This window comes from Ranitomeya imitator, chromosome 3, assembly GCF_032444005.1.
Source record: "Ranitomeya imitator isolate aRanImi1 chromosome 3, aRanImi1.pri, whole genome shotgun sequence".
NCBI lineage: Eukaryota > Metazoa > Chordata > Amphibia > Anura > Dendrobatidae > Ranitomeya > Ranitomeya imitator.
In genome coordinates, this window is record NC_091284.1 from 707,188,021 (window position 1) to 707,201,927 (window position 13,907).

The 13,907-nt window shown below is 44.2% G+C and overlaps 1 protein-coding gene across 2 annotated transcripts in view; it reads left to right on the forward strand.

Moving 5' to 3' along the window:
* Positions 1-12,899, forward strand: part of LOC138670889 (electroneutral sodium bicarbonate exchanger 1) — a 346,456-nt gene extending 333,557 nt beyond the window's left edge. For both annotated transcript variants that reach the window (XM_069758639.1, XM_069758640.1), the window contains 3 exons: positions 3,681-3,781; positions 5,448-5,549; positions 8,932-12,899. In XM_069758639.1, coding sequence (XP_069614740.1) covers positions 3,681-3,781; positions 5,448-5,549; positions 8,932-8,944 — 216 coding nt within the window. In that variant the 3' untranslated portion in view covers positions 8,945-12,899. The remainder of the gene's footprint in view (positions 1-3,680; positions 3,782-5,447; positions 5,550-8,931) is intronic.
* The last annotated feature ends 1,008 nt before the right edge of the window (positions 12,900-13,907 follow it).

Consider the following 13,907-nt stretch of genomic DNA (forward strand, 5'->3'; position numbering starts at 1 on the left):
ACTCCTGTTACTCCACTGGTGACAGTACATGAGGCACATGATCTGAATTCACATTACTCTGGTTCTGGTACACTGTGGGGAGAATTTCTCATGAGATTAATTTTTTAATCCAGTTTTGCTTGTGAATCCGTTTCCTTTATGTACACCACACACCGTTTCTCCTCAGTGGTTATAGATGCATTTCCAACACTGGTCTCAAGATAAAAGCTGGAAAATTCATCCCGAGTTTTGGCAAATCTTTTTACATCAGAAGGACTCAAATTTTGCAGCATGCTATTTTTGCGCAAAAATGTGCAACATTTTTCCATTTTTGTGTTTACTTTTTTAAGTTACAAACTTATTCCAATAAGGGGTGGTGGAAAAAGTGTGAAATATCTGTTCTGGGAAGAAGTATCTAATGAGGCAATCAGATTTATCAAACATTGTTAAACTTTTTGATACATTTTGTGCAAATAACTGTGTCCCAGCCTCAAGCAAAACTGACTTCAGTAATTCCTATTGTGATGAATTCCCTCAATTTTTATTAAAGGTACTACCCATTTCTACCACCAGATGTCACTACAGTGCAATAAAAGCTGTAAAGATTCCAGTAATGGTGTTACTCTAGTAATGTCACACATTCAAGTTATTTCTTAACTTCTCAACTAATCTTAATTGTCTCTTCAGAGAGGAAGAGGACTAGAACTCTAGTGCCACCTATTGGAAGTAGCAATCCTAATAGCCAAAGCAGAATCTCAATTTGTAGACACTGTGTTTTGGGGTACTGCCCCTCGTCAGTGCAAAGTAGAGATCTGGTTTGGCTGATCGAGAGGCGTCTGACCGGGATCCAAGAAGTATCATTTCTCCTTGCGGAGAGTGACATGTTAAGCATGTCGAGGTGAGGAGACTTAAAGCCGCAACGCTCCTCTGGGAAATATGCAAATTGTCTCTTCAGAGAGGAAGAGGACTAGAACTCTAGTGCCACCTATTGGAAGTAACATAGTAACATAGTAAGGCTGAAAAAAGACATTTGTCCATCCAGTTCAGCCTATATTCCATCATAATAAATCCCCAGATCTACGTCCTTCTACAGAACCTAATAATTGTATGATACAATATTGTTCTGCTCCAGGAACACATCCAGGCCTCTCTTGAACCCCTCGACTGAGTTCGCCATCACCACCTCCTCAGGCAAGCAATTCCAGATTCTCACCGCCCTAACAGTAAATAATCCTCTTCTGTGTTGGTGGAAAAACCTTCTCTCCTCCAGACGCAAAGAATGCCCTCTTGTGCCCGTCACCTTCCTTGGTATAAACAGATCCTCAGCGAGATATTTGTATTGTCCCCTTATATACCTATACATGTTTATTAGATCGCCCCTCAGTCGTCTTTTTTTCTAGACTAAATAATCCTAATTTCGCTAATCTATCTGGGTATTGTAGTTCTCCCATCCCCTTTATTAATTTTGTTGCCCTCCTTTGTACTCTCTCTAGTTCCATTATATCCTTCTTGAGCACCGGTGCCCAAAACTGGACACCGTACTCCATGTGCGGTCTAACTAGGGATTTGTACAGAGGCAGTATAATGCTCTCATCATGTGTATCCAGACCTCTTTTAATGCACCCCATGATCCTGTTTGCCTTGGCAGCTGCTGTCTGGCACTGGCTGCTCCAGGTAAGTTTATCATTAACTAGGATCCCCAAGTCCTTCTCCCTGTTCTCTCCTAACAGTCAATGTCGACCCTTTAACGAGCCTTGTCACATGACAAGTACCCCGAAACACACTGTCTGCAAATTGAGATTCTGGTTTGGCTTTTATCCTAAGTCGTGTGACAAGGCTCGTTAAAGGGTCGACATCGACTGTTAGGATTGCTACTTCCAATAGGTGGCACTAGAGTTCTAGTCCTCTTCCTCTCTGAAGAGACAATTTGCATATTTCCCAGAGGAGCATTGCGGCTTTAAGTCTCCTCACCTCGACATGCTTATCATGTCACTCTCCGCAAGGAGAAACGATACGTCTTGGATCCCAACTAATCCTATTGTAACAACTCTGCTGGCATCACGTCATGGCCTCACATCTCTCACACTATCTTACCCACTGCTCCAGGTCATGATGTGGTTTCTGTTTCATGCCAGCTCCATGTTCTGTGTCTCTGCTCTCTGCATGCCTCATGGCTATGTGTATAGGGGGCCGGCGCCTGAACTCTCTGGTTCTTATAGGAATCAGGTGCATCTGTCTAATCAGTTCCTGACCAATTACCAAGAGGCCTCCTGTATATAGTGCAGCTCCACCCTGTGGTCTGGGCCTGTGCAATGTGTTAGCTCAGTTAGTGTTTAGCTGCTGAGTTTGCCTGGCCTTGCTCTGAGTTACTCCCTCTCTGGAGGCTTTTCTCTGTGCTATTGCCTTGATCTTGTAGTCCGCCCTCCAGGAGGCAGAATATCCTGGTCCCTGTGTCTTTGTCCCTGTGTCTTGTTCCATTGCCTTGTCTGTACTTTGTCTTTTATCGGTCTCCTTTTCTGTGGCTTCCTTCCCAGCTTTGTCTTTCCTTGTGTTCTCAGTCTGCTTACACTCCGCACTCTTGCGGCTCTGCACTCAGTCCTTGCTTCGCACTCTCTGGCTTTGCTCTGTGGCTCCGCTCTTTGCGGTTCTATCTGGCTCCGCTCTTTGCGGTTCTATCTGGCTCCGCCTCCTGTGTTTCTGCACTTGGCTCCGTCTCTGCTCTTGGCTCCACCTCCAGCGTCTCCGCTCTTGGCGTTACCTCCAGCGTCTCCGCTCTTGGCGTTACCTCCAGCGTCTCCGCTCTTGGCTCCGCCTCCAGCGTCTCCGCTCTTGGCTCCGCCTCCAGCGTCTCCGCTCTTGGCTCTGCCTCTAGCGTCTCCGTTCTTGGCTCTGCCTCCAGCGTCTCCGCCTCCAGCGTCTCCGCTCTTGGCTCCGCCTCCAGCGTCTCCGCTCTTGGCTCCGCCTCCAGCGTCTCCGCTCTTGGCTCCGCCTCCAGCGTCTCCGCTCTTGGCTCCGCCTCCAGCGTATCCGCTCTTGGCTCCGCCTCCAGCGTCTCCGCCCTTGGCTCCGCCTCTTGCGGCTCCGCCCTTGGCTCTGCCTTCTCCTTCTCTTCTCTTAGTTCCACCTTCTACTTGTTACTTAGTCCTCCTGTCTGAACAGGTTCCATCCTGTTTCACATACCTGCCTGCAGACCGGTCCCTACCGGGTCTTCCTATGTTCCAGCCGTACCTGCCTGCCTACCAGAGAGCCAACCGTGTCCGCCTGCCCGCCAGTGTCTCTGTTGTACCCGTCTGCCTGCCTGTGTCCCAGCCGTGTCCGCCTGCCCGCCAGTGTCTCTGTTGTACCCGTCTGCCTGCCTGTGTCCCAGCTGTGCCCGCCTGTCAGCCAGAGTGCCAGCCGTGCCCGCTCCGTTCCTTAGTGGGATCAGCAGCCACAGCCAGACATCACCCTGGAGTGGCACCTGGTAGCTTCCTATTGCACAAGTCTGACCTCACCATCAGAGGCTCCAGCGAACACCTAGGAAGCTACTTAGTTACGCCCCTTCCAGGGAAGTTTGGTCTGTGGTCCAGTGGGGCCACACCCCCGTATGCCCGCGCCAACCAGTCTGGGCGCGTGCGTGACACCTATACATCTATAGTCCAACATTCCTAAATATAAGGCATACATAATGCACGTCATTATTTACTGCAAACTTTTTATAGGAAGCCGAGAAGATGTTGCAGGCTTCGGATGACAAAGGAGTACAGCTTCCCTTAGAAACCAGAAAATTATTAGGCAGCCCTGGAAAAAACAATAATTCAAGGTAAGCCGCCACAATCCCACCCCACCTACCCTACACTTTTTTTTGGTGTTTTTTTTTTTTTCTTGGAAAAATCTAGAAAAAAAAAAAACAATCTTCAGCTGCCATGTCTTTAGCTAACGTTCTCATTATATATGCCATTTTATTGTAATAGATTGTAACAGACGTTCAGTATAATTGTTCCCTTGAAGACAATTTGCAGTATTTCTGACCCTTTAATACTGTTGACAGCGCTGATGTAAAGCAGTTAAAACCCACCCTAGTGGGCAGTCATGCTAGTCGTATGACCCTACAAAAAAGGTTGCAATGTACTTGGTCCCATGATGCAAAGTGTCTGCCGTGCCTTCCCTTACTTAGAGGTGTCCTGAGCTTTCTGCTATGAATCCTCCCAAACCCTCCCTTTTGCTCTGAGTGACAGGTATAGAAGGTCCCTGGATAGATAAGAGTTGCCACTTAAAGGGAATCTGTCCCCAGTTTTTTGCCAACTAATCTGAGAACAGCATAATATGCAGACAGAGACCCTGATTTTAACAATGTTTCATTTACTGGGCTGCTTGCTGTAGTTTTGATAAAATCACTGTTTTATCAGCATGAAATTGTCACTGGAGGACTAGTAAACCTGCTGCCAGGCAGTCCTCCATATTTATGAGGGCTCTATAACCACGCCCCCCACCACTGGTTAACAGAATTCCGTCTGTGCACAGTGTACACAGAAAACTGCCAATGAGTGGTGTGGTCAGCGGATAAAACTATGATTTTATCAAAACTGCAGCAAGCAACCTAATAAGTGATAGATCTCTGGTATCAGGGCATCTGCCCCTACATCATTCTGCTCTCAGATGGGGTAGCAAAAATCTGGTGACAGATTCCCTTTAAGAGAAGAGAGATAGATTGGTACATTCACATGGGTCAGATTTACTTTGAATAATGCAGGATCAAATAGGATCGAAAATCTGCTAGAAAATCAGCGCTGATTTGTTCTGATTTTGTTGTACGTTTTCCACAGCTGACACAAACTGCTGAGCAAAAAAAATCATTGTATTCACGTTCTGCCCCTCCTCCTAGTGCACACTTGTCTCTGTATAGTGGTCTCCAGCGATAATGCAGCCACATGTTTATATGACTTATTGCTGGCCGTCAGGATATAGATAGTGGCAGGGAACCAAGGGCATCATAATGGGAAGTGTCAGAAGTTTATAGTGCTTTTTTCTTCTTTTTGATGATTTATGCACTTGTGGATTTTGCACTTTTTTTGTGGATCATTCAAACTCACCGTGGAAATAGGCATCTGTCTCGACAGCAATTGGCATTATTAGGATTTAAATATTCACAAATCCCTTTTGTAGCTACTTGGTTCTGCTATAGGCTCAGCACTGGTTCCGATGTCGATGGCCCCAGTGATTGGATGCAGCGGTCACACTACTACCAGTGATTACTTACTGGCTCTGGTAATTGAGGGCCATTGGTGCAGTAGGAGAAGGGGAGTGCAGTTGATTTTATTATTTTTACAAAGCACATGCCGTTTGTGGTGAAAAATGTTGAAAAAGGAAAATTTTTTTTTTTTTCTTCACCCGTATAAAGTCATGATGTGAGAGGCAGGTAGCAGGTTCCGTTCCCAAAGTAAAACCTATTGTTGATGTTCCCATTACCTCCTGTGTTTCCTTTTTAGATGCGATCCATCTGATATTAATATCTCTGATGAGATGCCTAAAACTACTGTGTGGAAAGCTCTTAGCATGAACACTGAAAGCTCAAAGTCAAAGGAGAGAAGGTGAGAAAAATCCTTAGATCCCTCATGTACTGTGGGAGATCTGAAAGTCTATATGGAGTATCGGGGCATGTCTGTATGGAGTATCGGGGTATGTCTATGTGGCGCCCTTGGGGTCCAGCCACCACAGAGATGCTGCACCTCACCCAGAGGTGTGGTATTCCACTCTCCGGTAAGGAGGGAGCAATACCCAGGACTCTAACACTCACATCTAACACACACCAGTTCAGTCGGAGCATCTGGGTGTACCCTTGGGGCGGAAGGCCTCATCCCAGGCTGGATAGGAAAGGGTGTTGGAGGAGTGGGTGGGGTAGGTAGAGTAGGGGAGGCGCTAATTAGGAGGGAAAGTTAGTCAGATCGTGAGAGGACGGAGAAGCAGTAAGATGTGCTAAGAAGGAGCTCCCTGTCAGAGGGGGCTAGAGGGAGATTGTGAGAGGAAGTAGAAGGAGTGAGACGTGTAGAAAAAGGCTTCCTGTCAGAGGGAGCTAGAGATAGAAGAGTAGAGAGAAAGAAGCTTCAGAAGAGAAAGAAGGGTTCCTAGGGGCACGGGTAGTGAGCAATCCACCCGTGGGGCCCGCATCCACGCTGATCATAGCCAGGTGGAGGGACCAGGTCGCAGTGGGGAACCGGCCCCCAAAGACTAGTGGAGGACTACAAGACTCAGCTAGCCAGCCGGAGGCTGCATCATCTGCATGTGCTGCAGCCACTTCCAACACATTCACTGAAAAGGCAGCCACATAGGATCCAGGGGACCAACAGAGAGTGTCACCCGACAAGATCTGAGGCTGCTGAATTGGGGCACTGTGGGTAAAGGCGCAGGGCAGAAGGGTGAGAGCCAGCGCAGCGAGACGGCTAGGAAGGGAACATAGAAAGGGGGTTCTGTAAGGTGCACCCAATTTACTTGAGCTGGCTGGACCACAGACCTAGAAGACACAGCACCCAGGCTGGGGACTACAACTAAGAACTGAGTAAACGTGTGGAAACTGCACCCTTCTGTGTCCTCTGAATTATTACTGTGTCTCTTACCCTGCACTACAACCACCATCATCACCTTTAACACCATCACTGCCCTGGGATGTAGCTCTACCTGTGGAGAGCTGTAACAACACTGCTGCATCATCATCAACCCCAGCGATCTCTTCAAGCAGCATCGGCTAACATCTCCTATTTGCCGAATACCACAGGTGGCGTCACAAACAATTCCCCTTTTCCCATAAACTTTATTCCCATTTTATTGACTCTAATATTGGACGCCCAGAGCCACGGACTGGGTCACTGCTGCAATGACACATCCCCTTTAAGAACTATCTGACACGGCCCGAGTACCCCACCCCACGGTCCTAGCAGGCGCTCCATCTGTGTGGAGAATCAGGGCATGTCTATGTGAAGTATCATACATGTCTATATGGAGTATCGGGACATGTCTATATGGAGTATCGGGACATGTCTATGTGGAGTAGCATAGCATGTCTATATGGAGTATCGGGGTATGTCTACATGGAGTATCGGTGATTGTCTATATGGAGTATCGGGGCATGTCTATGTGGAATATCGTACATGTCTATATGGAGTATTGGGACATGTCTATATGGTGTAATGGAGTATCGGGGTATGTCTATGTGGAGTAGCATAGCATGTCTATATGGAGTATCGGGACATATCTACATGGAGTATCGGGGCATGTCTACATGGAGTATCGGGACATGTCTACATGGAGTATCGGGACATGTCTACATGGCGTATCGGGGCATGTCTATATTGAGTATCGGGACATGTCTTCATGGAGTATCGGGGCATGTCTATATTGAGTATCGGGGCATGTCTATATTGAGTATCGGGGCATGTCTACATGGAGTATCGGGGCATGTCTACATGGAGTATCGGGACATGTCTATATTGAGTATCGGGGCATGTCTATATTGAGTATCGGGGCATGTCTACATGGAGTATCGGGGCATGTCTATATTGAGTATCGGGGCATGTCTATATTGAGTATCGGGGCATGTCTATATTGAGTATCGGGGCATGTCTACATGGAGTATCGGGGCATGTCTACATGGAGTATCGGGACATGTCTTCATGGAGTATCTGGGCATGTCTATATTGAGTATCGGGGCATGTCTACATGGAGTATCGGGACATGTCTTCATGGAGTATCGGGGCATGTCTATATTGAGTATCGGGGCATGTCTACATGGAGTATCGGGGCATGTCTACATGGAGTATCGGGACATGTCTATATTGAGTATCGGGGCATGTCTATATTGAGTATCGGGGCATGTCTACATGGAGTATCGGGGCATGTCTATATTGAGTATCGGGGCATGTCTATATTGAGTATCGCGGCATGTCTATATTGAGTATCGGGGCATGTCTATATTGAGTATCGGGGCATGTCTACATGGAGTATCGGGACATGTTTTCATGGAGTATCTGGGCATGCCTATACTGAGTATCGGGGCATGTCTACATGGAGTATCGGGACATGTCTTCATGGAGTATCGGAGCATGTCTTCATGGAGTATCGGGGCATGTCTATATTGAGTATCGGGGCATGTCTACATGGAGTATCGGGGCATGTCTACATGGAGTATCGGGGCATGTCTACATGGAGTATCGGGACATGTCTACATGGAGTATCGGGACATGTCTACATGGAGTATCGGGACATGTCTATATTGAGTATCGGGGCATGTCTACATGGAGTATCGGGGCATGTCTATATTGAGTATCGGGGCATGTCTACATGGAGTATCGGGGCATGTCTACATGGAGTATCGGGACATGTCTACATGGAGTATCGGGACATGTCTACATGGAGTATCGGGGCATGTCTATATTGAGTATCGGGGCATGTCTACATAGAGTATCGGGGCATGTCTACATTGAGTATCGGGGTTATGTCTATATTGAGTATCGGGGCATGTCTATATTGAGTATCGGGACATGTCTTCATGGAGTATCTGGGCATGTCTATATTGAGTATCGGGGCATGTCTACATGGAGTATCTGGGCATGTCTACATGGAGTATCGGGGCATGTCTACAAGGAATATCGGGGCTTGTCTATATGAGGTATCGGGGCTGGTCTATATGAAGTATCAGGGCATGTTTACATGGACCGATGATGAGAATAATTATGAACTCTCATTCATCAAAATATGGAAATAGACCTTAAAAGATCTACTTTTACAAATTTATTTTTTATGTTTTTTTTTGTTTGTTTGTTTTTTAAGCTGACGTGTTGATCGCCACCTACCTGATATTAGAAATGACATTAGTACTGCCTTCCTCCATCAGGATTGTCATATTTGTATAAAAATTACTACTTACATGATAATTAGTTTTTGCTATTTCTAATCGTTTAATTTCTGTTTTGTTTGCAGCATTTTTAAATAGACGTCTTGGCATGTGAAGGACAGCGTGATGACTCAGGGAAAGGCCAAGACCCAAATGTGGCATACTGCTTTTGAAAGGAGTTCCCTATATTTTCTTCACACGAAGGATCCATGTTAAAGCCATCAGATGTTTTTCTTATATAGATATATAATTTTTCTAATTTATTTTCAGTGTGTGCTTTAACGAGTTGGCATCATCCGGTGCCATCAGAGCACATGGAAAGACTGAGTATCCGCCATGGCAATGTAGACCTGGCACTTTACATGGATTCAGTGAAAGCCTGTCAAGAAGGGTTCTGAGAATCTCACAATATCCGCTCACCCCAGTGTGGGGTTACACTCAGACTGTATATTATCAATTCTAGTATTTGCCATCTAAAAGACAAGTGTTCCTATATACTGCTACTACACGAGTATACTCTAAGGCTTTGTACAACAAAATCTATTCACAGAGGCGGTAATTGGCTGGTCGACTTGTAGAATACAGGTTCACCACATCTAGACCGCAGGTAGCGGCTTGACCTTGGGTTGTGTACTCTGCTATAATCAATCAGTACACAGCTATAATGGGATCTGCCTGTATATTGGATGTCTATGATTTACAGCATTTTTCTCATTCAGATAGAGAATGAAGCCTGAAGATTTAGTAGTGTTGAATTTGTCATTAACGGGGATCGGTCATCACAAAATTAGACCCCCTAACTAAAGGCATGTATGTAAAGGCCCTCCATTGGGCCTCAATTTGATAATTGTAAAGCAATCCATAACTGAAGTTTTAATGACAAGTGCAGTGGGCAGACAGTGCACCTTCATCTCTTGCCTATCTCATTTCCCTGCCTGCCTTAAGCTTTTTACTGACAGGTTACTGTTCTCTCTTTCCCTGCCCGAGATTCTGCGCAGGCGCTGAATCATTGCCCAGGGTTGCCTCATTAGTCATTGCTGCGCGCATACAGTAAGCTCCTGATGATGTTGCAAGAGCCGGTCAAACAATCTGCGCATGTGCCACCACCTTCTTTTGAGATTGTCTAGGCACCTGCCCAGAATTACTGCCTGGAGGCATCTCATCAGAGGGGGCAGTGCATGCGCAGATCGATGAGTCGGCTCTCGGTGACGACTGGTGTGTTCATGAGACGACTACTGGCAATGATTCGGCACCTGCACACAATCTTGGTAGGGGACGAGAGAAGAGTGACCTGTCGGTCAAAGACACGAGGCCGGTGGCGGGGCTGGAAAATGAGACCAGTATGAGAGTTGAATGTGCACTCTCCGCCCACTGCACCAGTGATTAACCCTTCAGACATGGATTCTTCTTTGATTTCCAAACTAAATACTACGTGAAAGTATGCATTTAATAAGCATTATGGGGCATTTGCAAAATTGCCTTTAGTTAGGGGGCTAATTTCCTGATGACAATTTTTCTTTTAAGGATGTTGTGCCATGATATTACAATGTATTTAATACCTGTGGTTTTACATAGGGCTGCAGAAAAACTATATACTATCCAATAGTGCTTTTTTCATTGGGCTGTGCAGCATGCCGGCCTATTCGAGGGGTAGGGGGGCTTGTTAAAAAAAAAAAAAAAGGAGTGCCCTTACTGTTTTGAGGGCAATCCTGATGGGGGGCTTAAAAGATCCAGCGATTTTGGTCAAAGTACGCTTCTAGATTATCTGTATCTTGGTGAAATCTCCAGAATATTGATGACAATTTCAGCCCTTCTACATCTGAGCTTAGGCTAGTTACGTCTTTGCAACCCAATTTTTTTCTATAGCTATAGTGATTAAAATCTTCTCCTGTCTTGTGTGTGTAGTCCTATGGGTCTCCATGGTTACAGACCACTAACACACCTGACCAGTAGTTTGCTCTTACAGTCTTACTTGCATCTATCTGTCCCGTTCTTCTTGACAACCTAAAAAATGTATGCTAGCAACAAGCAAAGCAAAGAGGGATTACAATATCAGACTACACAGACTTTGTAGTCTGTTACCGTGGAGACGAATAAGTACATTGGAGCTGCAGACAAAATGGTAGAACATTAGGGCAATTAAAAAAAATGGTTCCAAGATGGCCGTTACTCTAACATTTGACAGGTTGCTGCTTTTATTTTAAACTGGTGAAGTAAATAATTAATTTTGCACCTAGTGGCAAAGTAATAGACTATATATATTTTTAGTTTTCGTGTGCCCCCTCTTTTTATTTTCCTCTTTACTGACTTGGCAATAAGAGTGCAGAGACTAATGTTGTTTTTGTTCGCCTCTTTTTGAAGCTATTTTTCTTAATATTTTGTGTTCTTTACCCTGCATTTTAGGCATGTGGCCACGGTGTCCTGTAAATATATATCCTATTACCAGCATTAGCCGAGGGATTCTAGACCGAGATGAATATATATAATCAGCAGTTATTTGTCACAGGCTCTTGGTGTTGTCTATGGCACATGCTTACGTGAATATCTGTGCATCTGTAGGCCGTGTATAAATTGGACATCTGGCATAGTGTATCACTGTGGGTGCATTTCAACCTAAAGTTATAGGCAAATTAGCACTCACACAAGTTGTTGTGATTTACAATTTCGGTGAAATCTAGATTTTTATTTTAAAAATTCTACGTAAATTGTCCTTGATTTTCACAGTATTTTTCTGTATGCAATAAGAGTTGCTATAGTTTTGTTAAAATAATTTAAAGCAGGTTCAGGTGACCAGAACTGTGCAACTGAAGCAACACTACACCCATCATCTGCCAGATTTACACGGAATAATAACAATTACAAATTACATAACTGTCCCCCTCTTTTACCAAGTTATGCCTGACCCCTTAGCGAAGAATCCCAGATATAGAAACTCCATTTACTGGACATGTAACTGAGAACAGTCACAGAATGCAGAATAACTAAATAACAGCAATTAATATCTATAACAATCAAATTTTTTTCAAAGAAAGTCCTCTATTTGCTTATATTAAGTGGCAGCTCTCTTCTGTCTTGCTAGCAATTGGAGGGAATGTGTCTTCCGAAAATGACTGTTTAAATCAGGTTGGTTATGTTAAATGCATAATTTTTCAATTTTCTATATCACTACCTAGATTAAAAAAAATGCAGAAATTTTAGTAATTTTCACACTGCCACTAAAAGTGGTCCAGAAACAAATTAATTTCCATCCTAAATGCCTATCGATTTAGTGCCGAGATCTATTCCCTAACATACCGTTACTTTAATAAAAAAAAATCTTTACTGTTCCCTAAATATAATAACTGCTTTATTTATATTTTTTTCCTACTTCCTTTTTTATGACGCTTCGTTTCAGTATCCCAGTGCAAGCTGGGATACTCGGTGTCATCAGGGGGCAGAGGCTGGGGTCACTGCCGCAGCCTATGCCCCCTCTCTGAAAAGAAGCGTCATAAGTGTCTTCCGTTTCAGGGGCTGAGCTAGTCTCTGCTCTACTGAGCATGCGATGGTTGTCAGATCCAACATATCCTCAGTAGATTTTTGTCACTGGGCAATGTACGCAGTGACAGTGCGCTCTTTCTCTGGCTCTGATTAGAAGCGATGAAGAGAGCGCACTGTCAGTGTGCATTGTAAAAAAAAATAAATACCCAGCATGCAGAGATGAGCGCTGCCCCTGCAAGCGTCTTCCTTGAACGGTCTAGTATAATGCCTTGTGGCCACTGTGGAAATTGCATTTTTCATAATATATATATATATGTATAATATGCAATACATTTCCATACATTATATACTTTTGATGCAGAAAATGAAAAGAAAAACTCTTGATTTTAATAGATTATTTTCTGATGCCACAGTCCCTTTATTTTTTTTAATTAATTTTATTGTTATGTCATTTACATATGGATTTGTAAATATGTACTTGTATTTTTATTACTCGACTTGGTTTGTGACAGTTTACTACTGTTATATTTTTAGTTGATGTTCTAAGTAACAAACAATATAAGGTGAAGTTGCTTGACTGTCTGTTAATTATTCATTTTCTGTACATTAACATTCTATACTCCTCCCAATAACCTCATGTTTTGTGAGATTGTCTATAGAACTGGGTCACAGCGGGGGCAGAGCTTGTGCGACTACACATTAGTAGACTAACTAGTTAATCGGATCAGGGGCACGGCTTAACACTTCACACAATTCTTGATTCAAACGTTGAGATGGAACACTATTAAAGAACAGAACTATTAAAAAGGGCATCAGTATCATGCACTAGTCCTAAAGTAGTAAGAGAAAGCATGTTTTGGTTTTGTGAAGCCAAACAAGGAATATCATGCGATCTTCAGTCAGTCTGGAGCTCTGAAAGGGATTATGAGATGCGATCTGACACTAGTTTCTAAATCAAGTGTAAAGATGTGTCCTTTTCTTTTGTCTTGAGATATCTTGCAGTGAGTGGTGCAAGACGATCAGCTTTTCATTTGATCTTGTGATACTGTGTCAGGAGACGATTATGCTATATCTTTTTTCTATGTATGGCCACCCAGTGGTTAGGGTGCGAGTTGCACCCTGTTGAGGATTTAATGTCATGAGAGTTTGGAACCTTTTAAAAAGTAACTAAACCTTTTTATACCTTTTTTTTTTTTTACATTTTGTGTCCCCTTAATTACAAGCAGATTGGTGGGGGTCCGCTTCCTGACACACTCACTTCTGTCAATTGCGCAGCTCAAGAGACAGAAGCGCCCAACAGCTGTTTGAGTGCGCGCACAGAGTAGAATACGGATTTCATAGCAAGCTTGAAGCTCATGCTGTCTACTGAATCCTAAACTCTGCTCTGTAAGCATGCTCAGGCAGCACCTGTCTCCTAAGCTGTTCAGCTCACATGGTGTGTTTGGAATGATAGGTGGGGGTCTTAAATCCCGGCCCCCGACTGATCTGCTTGTAATTTTTCATTCTCTTCAATAGCATTCAAGGTTTACGTAGTCTTTAAAGTAGAAGTCTCGGTAATTTTATTTTTTCCTAAAACCTCCTAATT